The sequence below is a fragment of the Cannabis sativa genome, chromosome 4 (assembly GCF_029168945.1).
Source record: "Cannabis sativa cultivar Pink pepper isolate KNU-18-1 chromosome 4, ASM2916894v1, whole genome shotgun sequence".
Taxonomy (NCBI): Eukaryota; Viridiplantae; Streptophyta; class Magnoliopsida; order Rosales; family Cannabaceae; genus Cannabis; species Cannabis sativa.
In genome coordinates this window covers 20373559-20396674 of record NC_083604.1, presented here as the reverse complement: position 1 = coordinate 20396674, position 23116 = coordinate 20373559, and the positions used below count along the sequence as shown (strand labels likewise).

At 34.2% G+C, this 23116-nt stretch overlaps 1 protein-coding gene across 1 annotated transcript; it reads left to right on the top strand.

The window, feature by feature from the left end:
• The first annotated feature begins 3563 nt into the window (after positions 1 to 3563).
• On the top strand, positions 3564 to 4241 carry LOC133036852 (secreted RxLR effector protein 161-like). The gene has a single exon (XM_061113613.1). The coding sequence runs from the start codon at positions 3564 to 3566 to the stop codon at positions 4239 to 4241; it is 678 nt and encodes a 225-aa protein (XP_060969596.1).
• The last annotated feature ends 18875 nt before the right edge of the window (positions 4242 to 23116 follow it).

The window sequence follows — 23116 nt, the reverse complement described above, 5'->3', positions numbered from 1 at the left end:
ATTTGATTTTTGAATTATATCCAAACTTACCTCCCCAGAAATTTCGATTTGCACATTGATGATTAGTTACTAGTCGTTGCCTAATTCCTTCTATGGTAATACAATTTCAGAATGATGTAATGGTTGTATACTTAATGTAAATCATTACTAGATTCATGGATGACCTAATCAAAATCTTAAGAAAAGCTAGAACTGTTAACCATGGTTTGTTAGCTATTCTAAGTGATTAGGGGTGGACCATCCCATTGTCAATAGATAAGAAAGTGTTTGTTCAAACAAATACTACTTTTCTAAGATAATGACTAAGTCTGAAAACAAGTAGCAAATAAAGGAGATATTTAATTCTTCATTCCAAAAGTGTTCTATCATCTTATTTGATATATGATGATCCCACTGCCTCTGTTGTCTTGTCACAACCGAAGAGATCAATACCATTTAGTTTTCTTAGACATAATTCACGGTACCTCGTCGTAGTGGGAGAGTTTCTAGGAACTCACCTTCTTATGACTTGGGAGACACTAGTGATTAAAATCCATTATGAGTTGAAACAAGTAATGGATTGTCAAGATAAGAAACTAAGAAGAAAGCCAATAGATCTATGGTTTGATCCATTCACATGGAATAACCTAAATCTTTCTATTACAAGGACATAAAAGGATATTTCGTGTATGTCTATTCAATGGACTTAACAAAACTTCCTGTTCCTAGTATTATAGGTTTGAGTTTATCTAAACCTATGGCTTGTGGTATACCTGGTAATTACTTACTCTAATGCAAGCAACTTACTTTAGTAAGATGCTGAAGCATTTTCTTTCTAATGGCAATCTACAGAAGCTTCACAACTTCTTAGACATAGATTTTATTTATCTAAGGAAAAGTCTCAACTATTCCAGAAAAGATAAAGCCATGAAAGAATTTCTTAAATCAACAGTGAGAGGTCTTAGATATGCTTTTGTATGCCTTAGACCAAACACGTGCTGTTGAGTGGGAGTAATGAGTAGGTATCAGATTAATCCAGGAGAAGAACATTGGAAGACAATCAAGTAAATCTTAAGATAAAGAAGAGGAACTATATGTTAGTCTATAAGGGTATGTTTAAAACTCTTAGACTACACCATATCAGATTTCGAAATTTGCCTTTGTGCTAGAAAATCTTTCTGATAAGATGGTGGTTACTTTGGGGGTGGAATAGTGATTTTGGAGAAGTTTAAGAACCTATCTGAACTCTCTAGGTCTACCAGAAAGGGACTGAATGTTGAAGTTGCAGGAAAGGTACTTATTCAGTCTAAGGAAAGTTCTATACATCTTTGTCACCATTCCAAATTGCCTTAAACTACTAATGTTAATTTCCTGATTAACCAAAAGTAGTTGCCAAAGGTATAGAATCCAATATCCCAAGAGAGTAGACATATAGAGAGGAATTTCACATTATCAATGATTTTGTGATTAAGGAAGAGTAATGGTGGAGAAAAGGTTGTGGTTAATTCAACCTTTCAGATCCTATTACGAGGAGTTTACTACTACTACACTTGATTTGTATATCAAGGTGTTGAGATTATTTGAAACACACTTTTTGTTTTATATTAGTGCAAGTGGGAGTTTGTTAGGTTTTATGCCCTAAATAAAACTCATTTCAATATAATCAGATTTACTTATTAATATAGATCAGAAATAAAATTTAATGTTGCATGGTTCACATGATTTATTTCATGATTATATGTACATAATGTATAAATTCATCTGAAACCCTTTTCACATACTTGATCCTGTTTATTGTGCCGTCAACACATTGGAAAGTAAACATGACTATGTGAATAAAGTTTCCTAGATTTATCAGACACAGGGTTTTACTGATATGATAATCTACAACAGAGTTTACTTGCATTTGGACAAGTGCTATGTTCTTTCCAGAGCATTGATTAAAGTAAAGCTCAAGTTGGATGGATGGAGTATGCATCGGAAGGGACAGATATTGAACTTTGACTTAGATTTATTAAACTTACCGTAATATCTATTCAAGTCAATATCGCCTATTTGATCCTAGATCAAATGATCTTAATCCTGATATGATTAGGCTCAATCTCGAGAGGCTATTCGTGTTCTTTGATTTGTTAGTCAAGTCTACTTTTAGGTCAGGGTGATACGTACATTTTGGGAACACGGTAGTGCAGTTGAGTGGGAGCGCTATCATAAACATGGAATCTATAGCTTCTATCTGGCGAATAGTAAGCAAAGGATGATCTCCTTCGAGCTTGACCAAACGAACATAAATGGTGGAGTACTCATTTCACATAAGCTGAAATATCATTTATACAGGGTCAAGTGTTTTAAGGAATAAATACATTGTAGGGTGTAACGGTAATTTAATCCCTTTACAGTGTAGATCATTCATATAGAGGATCATTGATCACATTAGGATTATAACAATGGATAACTAATGATGTGTCTATATGGTGGAACATATAGAGCATTCTATATAACTGAGAGTGCAATTCTAAGTTCTATGCGTGGATTCAACGAAGAATAAATAAGTTAGTGAATTTTAGTGCTAAATTCTTGATCTACTTATTGGAAGCTCGGTTATATAGACCCATGGTCCCCGCACTAGTTGAGATAATATTGCTTGTAAGACTCATGTAATTGGTTTTGATTAATCAATTATAATTCTCAATTTAGACTATGTCTATTTGTAAATTTTTTCACTAAGTAAGGGTGAAATTGTAAAGAAAGAGTTTTAGGGGCATATTTGTTAATTATGATACTTTGTATGGTTCAATTAATAAATATGATAAATGACAATATTGTTTAATAATTATTTATAGTTATTAAATAGTTAGAATTGGCATTTAAATGGTTGAATTAGAAAATTGGCGTTTTTGAGAAAATCAGATGCAGAAAAGGTAAAACTGCAAAATTGCAAAAAGTGAGGCCCAAATCCACTAAGCATGGGCAGCCACTTTTGTAGGCAATTTAAACTGATATTTTCATTATTTTAATGCCAAATAATTCAAACCTAACCCTAGTGGAATGCTATAAATAGATAGTGAAGGCTTCAGGAAAATTACACTTAAATTTTCTATTTTTCCTTCAGAGAAAAACCTGAGCCTTTCTCTCTCCCTATCTTTAGCTGCCACTTCTTCTTTCTCTTCCCTCTTGAATTTCGAAATTCTTAGTGTATGAGTAGTGCCCACACACAGCAAGTGATACCTCAATCATAGTGAGGAAGATCGTGAAGAAAGACATTCAACAAAAGGAGTTTCAGCATCAAAGATTCAGAAAAAGAGATCCAGGTTCAGATATTGATAATGCTCTGCTACAGAAAGGAATCAAGGGCTAGATATCTGAAGGGAAGGAGTCATATTATTCCGCTGCACCCAATGTAAGGTTTCTTAAACTTTATATGTGTTTATTTTATCGTTTTAGAAAGTTCATATTTAGGGTGTTAATAAACATACTTGTGAGTAGATCTAAGATCCTGGTAAAATAAATTTCAACAGCCTCTTGCTGGCCATTTCATTCTATCCATTGATCAGTCTCCTAAGACTGACAAAGAACAAAAAGAAATGAAAGAGGTGCCATATGCTGAAGCTATTGGTAGTGTCATGTACACCATGATAAGCACAAGGCCAGATATAGCCTATGCAGTGAGTGTTTTAAGTAGATTTATGTCCAATCCTGGAGAAGAGCATTGGAAAGGACTAAAGTGGCTATTGAGATATCTAAAAGGCACTGCAAGCTATGGTTTAAAATTCAACAAAACTGGTTCTAAGATGAAACTAGAAGGTTTTGTTGATGCTGACTATGCCAGCAACAGAGACACTAGAAAGTCTATAACCAGCTACTGTTTTCAATTAAATGAATGCTGCATCAGTTGGAAAGTTCAGCTCCAACCAGTAGTAGCCTTATCAACAACAGAAGCTGAGTTCATGGCCACTACTGAAGCCTTCAAGGAGGCAGTATGGCTAAAAGGAATTTTGAGTGAAATTCAAATGAAGCTCAGAAAAGTGACTGTATTTTCAGACAGTCAGTCTGCAATTCATCTTTGCAAAAATCCAGTCTACCATGAGAGGTCAAAATACATCGATGTTAGATTGTTTTGGATCAGAGACAAGGTAGAAGAAGGAGAAGTTGAACTGAAAAAGATTCCCAGTGAAGAAAACCCTGCAGATGCAGGCACCAAGGTCTTATCTGTTAGCAAATTCAAGCATTGCTTGGATTTGCTTAACATAACTTCTACCTGAGTTGACTGGTATACCCCTTATTGTCTTTCTCATCTTGTTTACTGTGTTTGGATTAAGGTGGAATTTGTAGGTTTTTTGTAATCCAAGCAAGTAAACAGGTTGACTTTTGTCAAGTTCCAAGTTTGTTGGAAAGTTAGTTTATTTCAGTTATGTTTTCACTCCTCAAAGTTCGGGTAGTTAAGTTAGTTATTCCTCTATCTTGTCCTCTTGTAAGCCTATATATAAAGGCATGTGAGCTCAGTTAGAAAGAAGAGAGAAAATTAGAGAGTGAGTGATCTAATTGGAGAGTGAAAAACAGAGTGAAAAAGTTGTAGTGAGGCACTGTCCAAGTCGAGAATCTTGGAGTGCCTGAGTGAGAGAATCGGGTATTCTCTTGTACAAACTTTGAGGCTGTGTAACATACTTGGTGTTGATTGTAACTCTGAATCAAATGAATGGAATGAATACCAAAGGGGGTAGCAGGAAGTAGGCATTGTTTTTGGCCGAACCTGGATAAAAATCTGCTTTGAATTTCTTGTTTTAAGTTTCATTCTTTTATGGTGTTTGTAGATTTGAATTGGTGTTGTTCATGTTGAATTAATGTGTTGTTGAATTACAACATTTTTCAACAACTACACCTACGGGCTTGCTATGCTAGTATGAGTCCGAGAGTAAATTTGATAAACATTCTTGATTTGGTGCCAACAGACCCAATTATTTCATAGACAACCTTGATTTTGGATGACTAGCATGATAGTAAGTCTTCCTAACTATCAATATGTACTTGTAAGTGTAAAATGATTATAATTATAATTATTATTTTTTAAAATTAAATTGTGTTTTTGTTTTTGGAAGCATGGAGCTCTGTCATACATTTGGATTTCAGTGGTTGGGTGATTGCTTTGGATTGCAGCTGCTTTAGAACGGTTTTTTAAATTCTCTATTGAGGTATATTTTTTATTTTCAATATACTCGTTGATGAAAATCTCTAGTTTAGAAGCGTTGATGATGACTACTAATTGCTAAGGCATATTTTATTAGAACATGTTTGGAGATTTGAATCATGATATATTTTATGATTAAATTATGTTCTTGAGTATGGTTTGTTTGGTTTCAATTTTTAGTGTTTGTAATTTATAAACTCAGTTGATAGAGGAGAAGTTAATCTCGGTTATGTTTCTGTGTTGCTAGGGAAAAGATTACAACAAATGGTAGAAATTAGAAAAAAAAAATCAAGTAATGTTAGTGAGTTCTTTTCTGTTGTTTGACATTTTTATACAAAAAAAGTTATATCGTCCAAAGCTTGAAATGAATATACCAAAAGACTTTTTCACAATCACCTTGATCTTATCTAATGAAGAAATTTTTTTTTGTCCACTACACCAAGTAAACAATGCAAATATTTTATATATTCAATGACAAATATGCAATAGTACTTGTTTGATTATTGAAATGAGTGTTGAGGATTATATTTGTGCTATGTTTGTGTTTGGTATCATTATATAAGAGTGCTTAGGTTAACTGTGATTAGAAATTGCAATGGTATCATTACATTTGTGTTATGTTCGTGCTTGGTATCATTATATAAGAGTGCTGAGGATAACTTATATTAGAAATTACAGCGTTACTTATAAATCTTGCTTCAATTCAATTTATGTCTCATTAAGATCATTTTTGTTTTTCATTTTTGGTGTTGCTTACTCTGTTGGGTTACGTTTTACTTTATGTTAGACATTGTTCCTGCCAAATTAATGGTTGCCAATGGGATATGCTATTGCCAACCATTCATACACTATTTTTTAACTACTGAACTAAACATTGTTGGCTTCCAAGATGTTAAATCATCCAGTTGTCTCCAAAAGCTGATCATTAACTTGTAGATTGAAGTTTCTTCCAATTCATTTGGAGGAGTCATTTCCTATATATAGATTAGATTATAGTTTCTTTGTGTGAGCTTTAAATTTCGGACTATGAATTGGAACTGTCAAGCACTTCGTACTAATCATAAAAACTACAAAAATGTCAATGAGAAAATTTTAATAAAAGTACCAGGAAATAATATAAAAAGATTAAAAGTAAAACGCACTTTCAGAAAGACTCTTTTTGGTGATTTACATGCAACTGATTATTGTTTCTGCTTGAATTCGTCCATTTTCATAGGTAGATTTTGTTATATTGGGAGTCAAGTATTAAACTTTTTTAACATGTTGGGTTATTATTTTGTAATCTGGAATTGTTGCATCAATTAGTGATTTTGTTTATTTATGTAATTCAACAGTGAGGATGCTTAGGGAAGAGCTACAGCTACTTCAGGAGCCTGGATCATATGTTGGAGAAGTAGTCAAAGTAATGGGAAAAAACAAGGTTTTAGTTAAGGTTTATTGTTATCTGAAACTATAAAAGGATATTGGGTCTAATGTATATTATTTTGTAAATCACAGATCTAATAATTTTGTTCAATTTTTTTTATTATTTTTTTGCTTCAGTTTATAATCGAAGTAAAAATCTAATTAGCGTCGGTGCACTACTATTTCCTTCAGTTATGAACCGAAGCAAAAATTTTTTTTTTTGTTTCGGTTCATAACCGAAGCAAAAAAAACATTTGGCGTCGGTTCTAAACTGAAGCAAAAAATATGACTTTTTGCGTCTGTGGTTATTACGTCGGTTACTCTAACCGACACAAATAGTTTATGTGTCACTTTAAAACTGAAGCAAAACGTCACTTTTGTAGTAGTGAAATCAAAGAAGAGCTCGAGGCCGGCAGTCTCCAAAGCATCAACATTCTCCCTCAAGCGGTTTGCCTCGACCGTCTGAGCATCCTTCAACCAAAGAAGGACCTGCTGCAGAGAAGTCCTCTCATCTTGAAGACGACCAACCTCAGCAGATAAGGACTCGATGGTTTCCTCAAAGTGATCAGCAGCCTCGAGGTCCTTTGTCAGCACGGTGACCTTCTTCTCAGCGGCAAAAAGCTTCTTGTTGGCCTCATCCAACTCATGGTGAGCAGCTGCAGTCTCCGCCCTGGCCTCCTCAGCTTCCTTCTTGGCCAAGTCCGCCTCCGCCCTCAAGGTTTCGAACAGAGCCGTACTCTTGGAAGTAGCAGATTTAGCCCGGGAGTAGGTATAAGCCAACTTCAAACCGGCCTGCATAAAGGAAAAAGTCAGTATGAGAAGCTAAGTATGAAAAGCTAAAAGGGAAGGGTCGAAAAGAAAAGACCAACCCTGGTAAGCTCCTTCAAGACTACACCCACCAACACATCCAGAGAAGAGTCGTCAGCACCAGCCAGCTGCTCACCGACCTCAGGAACCAGCCGGTTCATGTGATGAGCCATCACCTCCCTGCCCTTCTTCACCTCAGGCAACACGGGCATGGGTGGAGTTTGTGCTTGCTCCCGTTCAGGAATTATCCTGACCAGTTCGAACCAAGATGTTGGTGGCCCAGACTCCTTAGACTTGGCAGATATGGGAGTGGAAGGATTTTCTGTAGTCAGCTCCTCATAAAGATCAATGACCTCTCCAGAAGGCCTCTTCTCTGAAGACCCCTCTCTGGCCTTGGACTTCTTGGCCGGAGGAGAAGCACTAGAGCCTCCGCTCATCCTCTTCCTTAAGGCGTCCATCATCTGCCGAGACATGTCTGCACAGAGCAAAAACAGCATGGTTAGCAAAAACCAACAAAAAATACAAAGTATGAAAGTCAAGAAGCAGAAAAAGAAGTAAAGCGCAGAGTGATGGTCCACCCAGAAAGTCAGAAGTCCATCATCACCTGACATCGACTTTATCTCAGCCATAACGGCCTTCCCTTTTCCAGCATAGGGATGGGATGGCCGAACAGGTGAAATGGGCTCCCTTACGCGAATGCCGTGTTCCACGGGCCTGGGCGTGGCCGGGAGTTTCTTCTTCCTCGTCAAAGGAGCCACCTGCTCAGCCTCAGCCTCAGCCTTGGCCTCATCTTCAGGATTCATGGACTCCTGAGCATACTGCTCTGCCCGAGCACCTCCCTTCAACTTAGCTTCACGCTTCAGTTGAAGCAACTCATCCTCTGAATGAGCTCGTTCAAGCCGAGCAGCAGCAGATTTCCTCTTCTTCCCCATCACGGACTTAGAAGAAAAGTCCTTTGGGTAGAGCCAGTACTGCACCAAATTTGCATCGGAGGTCAACTGGATTATATCCTTGTCTTCCGCCGGCAACCGGGCAAGCTTTTGAGCCCTATCCCTAAGGGGGTGAGGGGAGGACGGTGATATGTCGGAATCTGTTGAAACCGAGTCGGGTGATGTTCAGATCCTTCACCATGAAGTTCTCATCAACAAAATACCCTATTTTGCTGATGGCCTTGTTGTCCGTCCCGCTCAACCACTTGAAGCCTAGCTAAGAGAAGTAAAAATACCCCGACCTGCGTTGCTTGGGGGTAGACTTCAGGTCGAAGAACCAAGCGACCTGGTGGGGAGAAGGAGCGCCCCATCCGTGGGAAGCGTAGAGGACGAAGAGAGCAGACAAATACTTAATGCCTTTGGGAGTAATCTGGGCCGGGCAGAGGCCGAAGAAGTCCGCCACATCCTCGAAGTACTTGTGCAAGGGCATCAGCGCCCCTTGCTGGCCGTGAGCCCCCGACCAGGCTCACATCCCCTTATCAGGGTTTGAGGCGCGATTGTTGTGGGCGGGAATGAAGCAGTCCAACTCGCCAAGGTATCCGTCCTAGTCGAGAGTGCGGAGGCGTGCCTCCGAAATCTTGGACGGAGGACTCACCCATCTAGCGCCCAAGGCACCCTGCCTCCTATGAGGAACCGCCTCAGCAAGCTCCTCAGTGACGTAGTCGATGCCCGCAACCAAGACGTTCCCGTCAGCATCAACTTGTTGCCCAACCTCATTGTACTCCCCATAGTTAGGGGGTTCAATCTCCTCCTCTCCCTCAGCAGCGGGAGGGCTGCCCGGACGCGCCTCGTCCAGTTCCTCAATTTCCTAGACTTCAGAAGCATCCCCCTCACGGTCCTCCTCCATTGGGACTGCCAAATCCTGTTCGGCGTTGGGCAGGGTGGCAAGCCGAGCCACCTGGGGATCAGAAGCGTCAGCTAGGCGCGTAGTTTTCTTGGTACGAGCCATCATTCTATGGCTGGGTATAGAATCAGAAGGAGGATTAGCACGAAGACGAGGGTGGACTTCGTACAGAAGTTGAAGCAGTTCCTGGTCGATTTGATGCTCGGGCTCCCAAGACTCACCAGGGTTCATCTACAAAAGACAACACGCAAGATGAGTGTTGGACGGAGTATCAAGCGAAAAAACAAGAAAATATGCCGACCAGGAGTACCCAACAGATTAAAAGAACGATCATGTTCAAAGAAAAGTCTAAACTCAAGAAGTCACAAAGTTTTTCTTGAGTTAGGGCAAAAAGTTCATGAAGCTTGAAGAAAGCAGAATGGAAAACAGACACAATGCAGTTCTAAAACAAGCCTTACGGTTGAAAGCTAACGCAAGGACATGGAAAATAAGAGTCGCAGAAGTTTCAAACCCTAGGGTTTCCTACGATGTTCTTTCTACAGCAAAGTTACATTCAAAGCACAAGCATGCAAAGGAAAAAACATAAAGGGGATCAGAAACTTACTCAAAGATTCGAGTGTCCGGATACAAGCAAGCCTGAAATCGTCTGAAAGCTCTTCAGCAACTTTGAAGCCTGAAAACTCTCTCTTTTTGCTCTGAAGTTTGCTTAACAACGAAGGGTGATGAAATGAGGTAATGTGCCAGTACTCCAAGTATTTATAGGCAAAAGGGTAACTATACGTAAAGGAACCTTAGACGCCTCGACTTCCCGCCTTGAAAACAAATATGGGAAATCAAAATAATCAAGTCCAACCGTCAGCCGTGGAGAGAGAAATTTGGATTTTCAAAATATTAATTGTCAAAGCATTAATTAGCCGAAAACCGAAGGGATGCCCAGTCAGCTTCACATCGAGTCTCGAACGGTCATGCTCGACACATGTCCCCTTTCAAAGGCAGAGCCAGCTCGGAATAAGTCTATACGCAACCTCAGAGGTCCCGCACAGACTTGGGGGGCAAATAATATCCCAAAATTGGCACTCTAATGTGGCATCACAAGAATGGTGACACGTGGCATCAACTTAGAGCACCTGGTCGGATGAACATGCCGAGCAGGATGCCTCGCTGGCATGTACATGATGGACATGCCAACGAGCCGTGCAGAATGAGCAACACTTAGCGAATTCAACCAAGCACTTCGTGAGTCACCAGCTCAATCCCTATAACTCAGGGATCAACTTGCGTGGATGTGGCATACACACGATTCCACTATCGGTGTATACAGCCTCAATCCCACGATCCTAGCATTCAGCAATGATCCCACGATCTTTGTGTTTATGCGCTTTGTAATGAGAGAATAAACTCTTCCTCCTCAAGTTTCCTGCCCAATAAATAGTGAGGAATGTTCACTGGGCAGGGAGGACGAAAAAATAGAGATCATACGCCGAAACGCTATAAGATAAGGCTATTTAAGAATTATATATTCAGAGATATTATTGTAAGAGCTATAAGAAAAGATATCTTCTTCCTTATTCTTAAGTCAATACAACTAACGAGGATTAGGCTATTACCGAACTGCTCGGGGCTGAACCTCTATAAAATTTTTGTGTCTTATTATTATTATTATTTGCTTTATTACGTATTCACGACACATCGTTTATCGCTTATCAAAAAGACTTATTGTCGTTGGCTAAAAGCGAAGTCAACACAAAGATATTCTCGCTCTCCACCACATCTAAGAAAACCTGTTAAATAAGTACTTTTATCCAGTGGGTCCAGAGTATAAAAAACAAATCACTCTTTTAAGGAAGGGGGAAGAGAAGAAGACATACTTCATTTTTCTTGTATTTTATTCCGTCACTGCACCAAGACACAACATTTGTGATCGCTATTAGAGGTCTTTGATTAACTTCCATTCTATAAGCATCATTGTTCATAAATTCACTAAGAATCTTTACTTCAGTGTACTGAGAGTCACCAAAGTCCATAATTTTATCACGAAACTCATACTGCACACGGGAAATATTATTGGGTTAATTACAAATTAAATATGTATTAAATTCACCCATGGGTATGTCAAAGGTCTAGTCTAATCTAGCCCCTAATTTGTTCCCATGGCTCAATATAGAAGTAGAAAATTTAATATAAAATTACCCATACAGGGTAGTCAGCAGGCCATGTTGGAAATTATTTTACCAGGATCTTAGATCTACTCACAAGTATGTTTATTAACAACCTAAATAAGAACTTTCTAAAACGATGAAATAAACACATATAAAGTTTAGGAAACCTTACATTGGGTGCAGCGAAACATAATGACTCCTTCCGTTCAGATATCTAGCCCTTGATTACTTTCTGTAGCAGAGCATTATCAATATCTGAACCTGGATCTCTTTCTCTGAATCTTTGATGCTGAAACTCCTTTGCTGATGATCTTTCTTCATGATCTTCCTCACTATGATTGAGGTATCACTTGCTGTGTGTGGGCACTACTCATACACTAAGGATTTCGAAATTCAAGAGGGAAGAGAAAGAAAAAGTGGCAGCTAAAGATAGGGAGAGAGAAAGGCTCAGGTTTTTCTCTGAAGAAAAAATAGAAAATTTAAGTGTAATTTTCCTGAAGCCTTCACTATCTATTTATAGCATTCCACTAGGGTTAGGTTTGAATTATTTGGCATTAAAATAATGAAAAAATCATTTAAATTTCCTACAAAAGTGGCAGGCCCTATACTAGTGGATTTTGGCCTCACTTTTTGCAATTTTGCAGTTTTATCTTTTCTGCATCTGATTTTCTCAAAAACGCCAATTTTCTAATTCAACCATTTAAATGCCAATTCTAACTATTTAATAACTATAAATAATTATTAAATAATATTGTCATTTATCATATTTATTAATTGAACCATACAAAGTATCATAATTAACAAATATGCCCCTATAAACTCTTTCTTTATAATTTCGCCCTTACTTAGTGAAAAATTCACAAATAGACATAGTCTAATTTGAGAATTATAATTGATTAATCAAAACCAATTACATGAGTCTTACAAGCAATATTATCTCAACTAGTGGGGGGACCATGGGTCTATATAACCGAGCTTCCAATAAGTAGATCAAGAATTTAGCACTAAAATTTACTAACTTATTAATTCTTCGTTGAATCCACGCATAGAACTTAGAATTGCACTCTCAGTATATAGAATGCTCTATATGTTCCACCATATAGACACATCATTAGTTATCCATTGTTATAATCCTAATGTGATCAATGATCCTCTATATGAATGATCTACACAGTAAAGGGATTAAATTACCGTAACACCCTACTATGTATTTTATCCTTAAAACACTTGACCCCGTATAAATGATATTTCAGCTTATGTGAAATGAGATCTCCACCATTTACTTTCGTTTGGTCAAGCTCGAAGGAGATCATCCTTTGCTTACTATTCACCAGATAGAAGCTATAGATTCCATGTTTATGCTAGCGCTCCCACTCAATTGCACTACCGTGTTCCCAAAATGTACGTATCACCCTGACCTAAAAGTAGGCTTAACTAACAATTCAAGGAACACGAATAGCCTTTCAAGATTGAGCCTAATCATAACAGGATTAAGATCATTTGATCTAGGATCAACTAGGCGATATTGACTTAATAGATTTTACGGTAAGTTTAATTAAATCTAAGTCAAAGTTCAATATCGATCCCTTCCGATGCATACTCCATGCATCCAACCTGATCTTTACTTTAACCAATGTTCTGGAAAGAACATAGTATTTCTCCAAATACAAGTAAACTCTTGTTGTAGATTATCATATCAGTAAAACCCTGTGTCTGATAAATCTAGGAAACTTTATTCACATAGTCATGTTTACTTTCCAATGTGTTGACGGCACAACAAACAGGATCAAGTATGTGAAAAGGGTTTCAGATGAATTTATACATTATGTACATATAATCATGAAATAAAATCATGTGAACCATGCAACATTAAATGTTATTTCTGATCTATATTAATAAGTAAATCTGATTATATTGAAATGAGTTTTATTTAGGGCATAAAACCCAACAAACTCCCACTTGCACTAATATAAAACAAAAAGTGCGTTTCAAATAATCTCAACACCTTGATATACAAATCAAGTGTAGTAGTAGTAAACTCCTCGTAATAGGATCTGAAAAGTTGAATTAACCACAACCTTTTCTCCACTATTACTCTTCCTTTAATCACAAAATCATTGATAATGTGAAATTCCTCTCTATATGTCTACTCTCTTGGGACACTGGATTCTATATCTTTGGCAACTACTTATGGTTAATCAGGAAATTAACACTAGTAGTTTAAGGCAATTTGGAATGATGCCAAAAATGTATAGAACTTTCCTTAGACTGAATAAGTACCTTTCCTGCAACCTTAACATTCAGCCCCTCTCTGGTAGACCTAGAGACTTCAGATAGGTTTTTACACTTCTCCAAAATCACTATTCCACCCCCAGAGTAACCACCATCTTATCAGAAATATTTACTAGCACAAAGGCAAATTTCGAAATCTGATATGGTGTAGTCTAAGAGTTTTAAACACACCCTTATAGACTAACATATAGTTCCTCTTCTTAATCTTAGGATTTACTTCATTGTCTTCCATTGTTCTTCTCCTGGATTAATCTGATACCTACTCATTACTCCCACTCAACAGCAGGTGTCTGGTCTAAGGCATACAAAAGCATATCTAAGACCTCTCACTGTTGATATAAGAAATTCTTTCATGGCTTTATCTTTTCTAGAATAGTTAAGATTTCTCCTTAAATAAATAAAATCTATACCTAAGAAGTTGTGAAGTTTCTATAGATTGCCATTAGAAAGAAAATGCTTTAGCATCTTACTAAAGTAAGTTGCTTGCATTAGAGTAAGTAATTACCAGGTATACCACAAGCCATAGGTTTAGATAAACTCAAACCTATAATACTAGGAACAGGAAGTTTTGTTAAGTCCATTGAATAGACTTATTAACTAAAATTTCCTTTTATGTCCTTGTAATAGAAAACTTTAGGTTACTCCATGTGAATGGATTAAACCATAGTTCTATTGGCTTTCTTCTTAGTTTCTTATCTTGACAATCCATTACTTGTTTAAACTCACAATGGATTTTAATCACTAGTGTCTACCAAGTCATAAGAAGGTGAGTTCCTAGAAACTCTCCCACTACGACAAGGTACCGTGAATTATGTCTAAGAAAATGGTATTGATCTCTTCGGTTGTGACAAGACAACAGAGGCAGTGGGATCATCATATGTTATATAAGATGATAGAACACTTTTGGAATCAAGAATTAAATATCTCCTTTATTTGCTACTTGTTTTTCAGACTTAGTCATTTTCTTAGAAAAGTAGTATTTGTTTGAACAAACACTTTCTTATCTATTGACAATGGGATGGTCCACCCCTAATCACTTAGAATAGCTAACAAACCATGGTTAACAGTTCTAGCTTTTCTTAAGATTTTTGATTAGGGCATCCATGAATCTAGTAATGTTTTACATTAAGTATACAACCATTACATCATTCTGAAATTGTATTACCATAGAAGGAATTAGGCAACGACTAGTAACTAATCATTAACATGCAACTCGAAATTTCTGGGGAGGTAAGTTTGGATATAATTCAAAAATCAATTTAATGATCTTTGAACTGCATATCTACTAATTATTTCTCCACCCCTATCAGTTCGCAAGATCTTTAACCACTTACCTTAATGGTTTTAACCATTGCTAGAAATTAATGAAATTTTTCAAACATTTCAAATTTCTTTGCATAAGGTATAATCTAGAGTGATCGTTTTAAGAATACAACGAAAAACTCATATCCACCCCTGAATGTACATCCATCTGCGAATGAGATGAACTACTTTCAGTGGATATAGGCATATTAACTCTTTGCAGAGATTGATCTTGTCAAATCCACTATGAACAAGATACAAATGCCATAGATTAAAAAAAATGTGGTAGTGTCTATGATGACATAGGTTTAGTTACATCAAAGAGTTCTTAGAATACTGCAAGTGGATCCTGGTCACACAATACCTAACTCATATTCCATACAGTTTTAATCCATTAATAGAAGATAGATATTAAACACTTGAGAAAGTGTAACTGCATTGTATTCTGGAATTAGAAATATAAGAAAATTTCTGTTTGGATTCTAAAATTAAAGTCAAAGACTTAAATTCAACCAAATATAATGAGTAATTCTTTCTTGGACCACCACTACTAATACAAACTCTAAGTCAGATTTGCCCATACAAGTAGGAGATTTCTAAGATTGAGGATTTATATCAATTGGGAATAGAATTTCGGGATTATAATCATAAGCGGTCATTTAATTTCTTAAGAGAAAATATAGAATGACATGAAATGATTTATAGACCATTCATCCAATGATATGTTTTGAAGCTAATTCGAAATGAATAAGCTAAGAGGAATTAGGATAATTTCGTTTATAAATAAGAATCCAACGATGCTTCATTAGCGAAAGACAAAGTAATCTTATTTATGTAATCTTCTTGTTTCATATTGTAAAAATACTAGTCTAAGGTGTCATCAATTGATGAACAGCTAGATGTTGCATATACAATATTTATCTTTCGAGATCTTACACTATTATGTATGTCTAATGGTGAAAATCCATTAAGGATTTATCTCATTAGAAAAACAAAAAATGTTAGACCAACAATGAAGATTCGAAATTAAACTACAACTTAATAACAGAAAATAACATGGTTCAATATAAATTCATACACAATTCAGAAATTATAAACATATAGCAAGTAGGAATGACTAGTGAAAATAATAAAACATACAATCCTAAATAATTTCCAAGGTTTTCAACAAACTGATACAGTGTCCCGGTAGGCGAGAGTCAAAGCATCATTTATTGAATAGAGTTGTCAGCTCATCTAAAATAGAAACCATTCTAGCAACCTTTTATTCGATCAAAATAAGAATCCAACGTTGTCCCGGTAGGCGAGAGTCAAGTTTATTCTCATTTTATGAGCTTCCACCATTGTTTCATGTTTTATGAGTTTATCTCTAAGTAGTCACCGTAGGGGAGAGTCTAAATAGAGACGAAAACTCACAAAACACTTATCAAATGAAATCTTACGGTGTTAAATGCGTTCAACGAATAACCATCCATAGGGGGACGAAGTCTAGCGTCTCGAGGTTATATTGAAAACATTTAACTTTTGTAAGACCAACAATGGAGATCGAATATCTTAATAATAGTCAAGCTCATTATTTAAAGTGAGTTGTATTTTCTTTGATTCTCTTTATTTAATTTATTTATTTTAAATATATATTTATTTAAAATTTCCAATTTAGAACGAAAAATTCTAAATATAAATTTTAACTTAATATTTATAAATTTTACTTAGATGGATATGAAAATAACATGAATTATTTCCATCTTAGTAATAATTTCCAATAAATATTTAGAAAAATATTCAATTTAAGTTGTTACAAAATTAATATAAATTAATTTACAACTCAAATTTAATTTTCTATAAATATATATTGCATTTCGAAAAATTAAAGTATTTAAGAATACAATTTTCGAAAATGCATGTTAAAATAAAAAATTAATCTTGGAAAAATTATTCTAATTTAATGTTGGCCCAAAATTAATTAATAAAATTAATTTACAACAAAAAATATAATTTTCCTATTTAATTAAATATATAAGAAAAATTTCAAATATTTAAGTATGATGATGAAAATCAACTTAAATATTAATTTTCTATTTAATTAAATACACTAGAAAAATACTTCAAGCAAAAATATCATCTATCTAGATTTTCCTTTGACTAATTAATTCAATTTCTAATAATATACTTTAATTCAATTTATTTTAAATTAATCAATAAATGAAAAAATCTTTGATTTAAGTTGATCCAAGAATTAATTAAAATAAATAATTAATTTACAACTTAATCTATTTTTCAAGATAAAATTCGAAATTCTAGCATTTAAGAAATGCAATTTCGAAAATTGCTTAATAAAATAAAGAAAAAATATATTTTGAAAATTATTTAAATTTAGTTGAAAAAATAAATTTCAACTAAAAATAATTTTCTATTTAATTAAATGTCGTGAAAAAGAAATATTTAAGTATGATGATAAAAATCAACTTAGATATTCAATTTTCAAATTAATTAAATGTATTAAATTCAAAAAATATTATTAAGTGTAGAGAAGGCTTAATTATTAGTCTCTAGTTTAATACTAGGAAAAATATACTTAAAATAAATTGTACCAAAATTAATTATATAAATAATTAATTTCACAATGTATAATATTTTCCTATTTAATATTATAAATAATAAGTAGTCTAGAAATAACTATCTAGAAAATATCTTATTTGACTAAGTATCTTTTCCACAAAATTTGAAAAAAAAAATAATCTAATTTAAGTTGTATTAGAAAAAATCTAGAACTTAAATATTTTTTAAATTTAAATTTAATTAAATATAAAAAATTAAGTTGTAACCACTTAATTTGAAAATATTCCATTTTAAGTTAATATTCGAAAAGATATTAACTTAAAAAAATATCTTAAGAATTTTAACAACCAATGCCTAAAATTCCTCAACTTAATTTTGAAATTTGAAATTCAAAAGATATTCAGATTTAAGTTGGTTAGTTGTAGATAACTAAATATCAACTTAAATAAGAATATTTAATGAAAAATTTAAATTAAGTTCCAGAAAGAATCTAGATGGTTATAATTCTATATTTAATTAAATACAAGAAAATACATATAGTTTAGCTTAGAATAAAAAATTCTTTAAACTATAATTTTCTTAAATTAATTTCAAAATAAATGAAATTAATTATGTTGCTAATCAATTTTATTAGGTTAAACTAGTGTAATTAACCTAGTACAGTTGTTCAAATCAGGCAAATGGGCCTTCACAATTGGGGTGGTTCATGTGAGGGGGTGCTGGGTTCAGTATGTCGTACCCACTTCTATGGCTCCCAACTCTCACACAAGGCCCAAAAGAGAGGAATTTAACCTTAATAAGAACAACTGTTATTAATTGAATAAGCCCAATAACTAAATCGGCCTAAATAAATTCTATCAAGAACTATGATAATTTATTTTAGCAACAACAACCTATATGTATCTATAATCAAATTAAACACATAGGCTCACACAGGCACACTTTGGATGGGTCCTATCATGTTGCTAGGTCATACACAGATGAAAGAAGATTGTAAATTATACCTGTTACAAATTATTATCTTGACCAAGGGAGCCATCAGATCATTAGATCTGGCAAAAGGTAACCATGGCTATTTGCAATCAAGTAATAATAGGTTTTGAAAACTTACACACAAGTTAAAACACATACTCCTGCAACAAGGTTAGCTGGATAGTTGGATGTAGGATTTATTTAATTTTAAATTAAATATTTAATTTCGAAAATAATTAATTAAATAATAAAAAAAAAATTTGAAAATTTAAAAAAAAATTGAAAAATTCGAAATTTTTAAAAAATTTAAATTTAAAATTAAACCTACAATTTTGAAAAATTAGGTTTCAACCAACCTAAATATCATTTCAAAAATTTGCTAACTGCTTTTAAATTTTAAATGTTATTTTATAAATAAAAATTAAATAAAAAATTAGAAAAGATAAATAAATATCTTTTTCAAATTTTAAATGTAATTTAAATAAATAAAATAACAAAATTTAAAAAATTAGCAAAATATCTTATATCATTTAAAAATTACATGATTATAAATATCTTATTTTTAAATTTAAAATAAGATAAGATATAATCAAATTTTAAAATAAGATAGATATTTTAAGCAAGAAGATTTAATTCTATTCAAATTCAAATTACACTAATATCTTGAATTAAATTTAAAAAAATATTAAATTAATTCAAAATGATAATTAGAATTGAATTAGGAATAGTGATAGTATAAATACAAAACTATACCAAAAATCGGAAGTTAATTCCATGAAAAAGCATGAAAAATCGAAGAAAAACAAAAAAATTCGAAACTGTACGGACAGATTTGCGATCGCAGGAAAATATCAGCACAACCCCCATTTTTTTCAAATCTTCAAAAAATCATAACTAATTCAAATAAAATCCAAATTAAGTTCTGTAAAAGGCTAACTTGCTTAATTTTTTCCATACTATCCAATAAAAATAATTCCAGAGATAAAATCGCAATTATTTTTCACGAAAATTTTACAAACATCAATCAATCATCAAATAACACTCAATACAACATGATACCATCCAAAGAACATACAAACAATCGTTTTAAAGTCCAAATTTCTTGCAAGTAAATCAATTACCATGGCTCTGATACCAGTTGTTGGAAATTATTTTACCAGGATCTTAGATCTACTCACAAGTATGTTTATTAACAACCTAAATAAGAACTTTCTAAAACGATGAAATAAACACATATAAAGTTTAGGAAACCTTACATTGGGTGTAGCGGAACATAATGACTCCTTCCGTTCAGATATCTAGCCCTTGATTACTTTCTGTAGCAGAGCATTATCAATATCTGAACCTGGATCTCTTTCTCTGAATCTTTGATGCTGAAACTCCTTTGCTGATGATCTTTCTTCACGATCTTCCTCACTATGATTGAGGTATCACTTGCTGTGTGTGGGCACTACTCATACAATAAGGATTTCGAAATTCAAGAGGGAAGAGAAAGAAAAAGTGGCAGCTAAAGATAGGGAGAGAGAAAGGCTCAGGTTTTTCTCTGAAGAAAAAATAGAAAATTTAAGTGTAATTTTCCTGAAGCCTTCACTATCTATTTATAGCATTCCACTAGGGTTAGGTTTGAATTATTTGGCATTAAAATCATGAAAAAATCATTTAAATTTCCTACAAAAGTGGCAGGCCCTATACTAGTGGATTTTGGCCTCACTTTTTGCAATTTTGCAGTTTTATCTTTTCTGCATCTGATTTTCTCAAAAACGCCAATTTTCTAATTCAACCATTTAAATGCCAATTCTAACTATTTAATAACTATAAATAATTATTAAATAATATTGTCATTTATCATATTTATTAATTGAACCATACAAAGTATCATAATTAACAAATATGCCCCTATAAACTCTTTCTTTATAATTTCGCCCTCACTTAGTGAAAAATTCACAAATAGACATAGTCTAATTTGAGAATTATAATTGATTAATCAAAACCAATTACATGAGTCTTACAAGCAATATTATCTCAACTAGTGGGGGGACCATGGGTCTATATAACCGAGCTTCCAATAAGTAGATCAAGAATTTAGCACTAAAATTTACTAACTTATTAATTCTTCGTTGAATCCACGCATAGAACTTAGAATTGCACTCTCAGTATATAGAATGCTCTATATGTTCCACCATATAGACACATCATTAGTTATCCATTGTTATAATCCTAATGTGATCAATGATCCTCTATATGAATGATCTACACAGTAAAGGGATTAAATTACCGTAACACCCTACTATGTATTTTATCCTTAAAACACTTGACCCCGTATAAATGATATTTCAGCTTATGTGAAATGAGATCTCCACCATTTACTTTCGTTTGGTCAAGCTCGAAGGAGATCATCCTTTGCTTACTATTCGCCAGATAGAAGCTATAGATTCCATGTTTATGCTAGCGCTCCCACTCAATTGCACTACCGTGTTCCCAAAATGTACGTATCACCCTGACCTAAAAGTAGGCTTAACTAACAATTCAAGGAACACGGATAGCCTTTCAAGATTGAGCCTAATCATAACAGGATTAAGATCATTTGATCTAGGATCAACTAGGCGATATTGACTTAATAGATTTTACGGTAAGTTTAATTAAATCTAAGTCAAAGTTCAATATCGATCCCTTCCGATGCATACTCCATGCATCCAACCTGATCTTTACTTTAACCAATGTTCTGGAAAGAACATAGTATTTCTCCAAATACAAGTAAACTCTTGTTGTAGATTATCATATCAGTAAAACCCTGTGTCTGATAAATCTAGGAAACTTTATTCACATAGTTATGTTTACTTCCCAATGCGTTGACGGCACAACAAACAGGATCAAGTATGTGAAAAGGGTTTCAGATGAATTTATACATTATGTACATATAATCATTAAATAAATCATGTGAACCATGCAACATTAAATGTTATTTCTGATCTATATTAATAAGTAAATCTGATTATATTGAAATGAGTTTTATTTAGGGCATAAAACCCAACAGGCCAATGGTTAAAACATAGTTTAATCTCATGGTTTAATTATAAATCAAAATAGAAAGAATTTCTATGAGGGATAGGTCGAAAAGTCTAGCCATAAATGTTTCCCATTATTTTGGTTTAATTTGATATTCTACAGTTCTCTACCTCTCTCAACCATGAATCTATCCAATTACAAGAAAGCAAAATCAACAATTCAAATATCCACTTACCACAACTACAAAGTTATCCCTAAGTGAAAATAGAACAAAGAAACATTCAATTTCAATGTAAAACCTAAAACATTGAGAATCTAAATACCAATAATGCGTACATCAACTACGCAGTGAAGAAAAAATAGTGCAGTTCTACCTAGACACCGTCATTAAGTAGACATTGTTATGCTGTATAAACATGTAAGATGCGCAATTATCGTAATCAACTGATCTTTCATGCACGAAAAAAAATTATGTGCCCGTGAGGGTTATGTTGAATGGCAGACTTTGGCTTTTGTGAAGAAAGGCTAAAGTTGCACTAAAATTTAAGCAATGGTTCCACGTTAAAGACAAAAGGTGGTGTGAAAACCCACTGGGTGTGTCATAGACTTCAAGCAGTCTTTCTCTTCCACGAAGGAGGGTTGAAGACATATCGAACCCCCAGTGGTCTTTCATGCACGGAAAAAAACTTAAGTGCCTGTGAGAACCATGTTAAATTTTTTCGCAGACTTTAGCTTCCGTGAAGAAAGGTTTATGATGCACTAAAATTCAAGCAATAGTTTCACGTTAAGGACAAAATGTTGTGTGAAACCCCACTTGACGTGTGATAGACTTCAAGTAGTCCTTCTTTTTCGGGAAGGAGGGATGAAGACGTATCGAACCCCCTATGATCTTTCACGCACGGAAAAAAATTATGTGCACGCGAGAACCATGTTGAATTTTATGGCAGACTTTAGCTTCTATCAAGAAAGGCAAAAGTCACACTAAAATTCAAGCAATAGTTTCACGTTAAAGATCAAATGTGGTGTGAAACTGTTGGAATATATTTTACCAGGATTTAGATTTACTAACAAGTATGTTTCATTAGCATCCTAAATATGAATTCTCTAAAACAATGAAATAAAAACATAAGAGTTTAAGAAAACTTTACATTGGTTGCAGCAAAATATAATGACTCCTTCCGTTCAAGATCTCTAGCCCTTGATTCCTTTCTGTAGCAGAGCATTATCAAGATCTAAACCTGGATCTCCTTCTCTCCTTCTGGTTCGGTTACCACCGTCTTACTCACTATGATTGAGTACTTGACTTTCTATGTGTGGCATGGCACTCATTCACTGAAGGCTTTCGAATATGGTGAAGAACAATGAAGGATGTGAAATCTCTATAGGAGGAACTCTCTCATCTAGGTTTGGTTGAATAGTCAGGTTGACATTAGTTGGATGAGTGAGAGTATCATGTTCCTTTTATAGTGTTTCAACTAGGGCTTAGGGTTGAATTATATGGATTAAAAAAAAGAATAAAAAAATTGGGTAAAATTCCACACTTGGCGATACACTTTAGTGAGCCAATTACTAGTTCCAATTTTGCCACTTTTTTTCAACCACTTATTCTTCTTTTCAA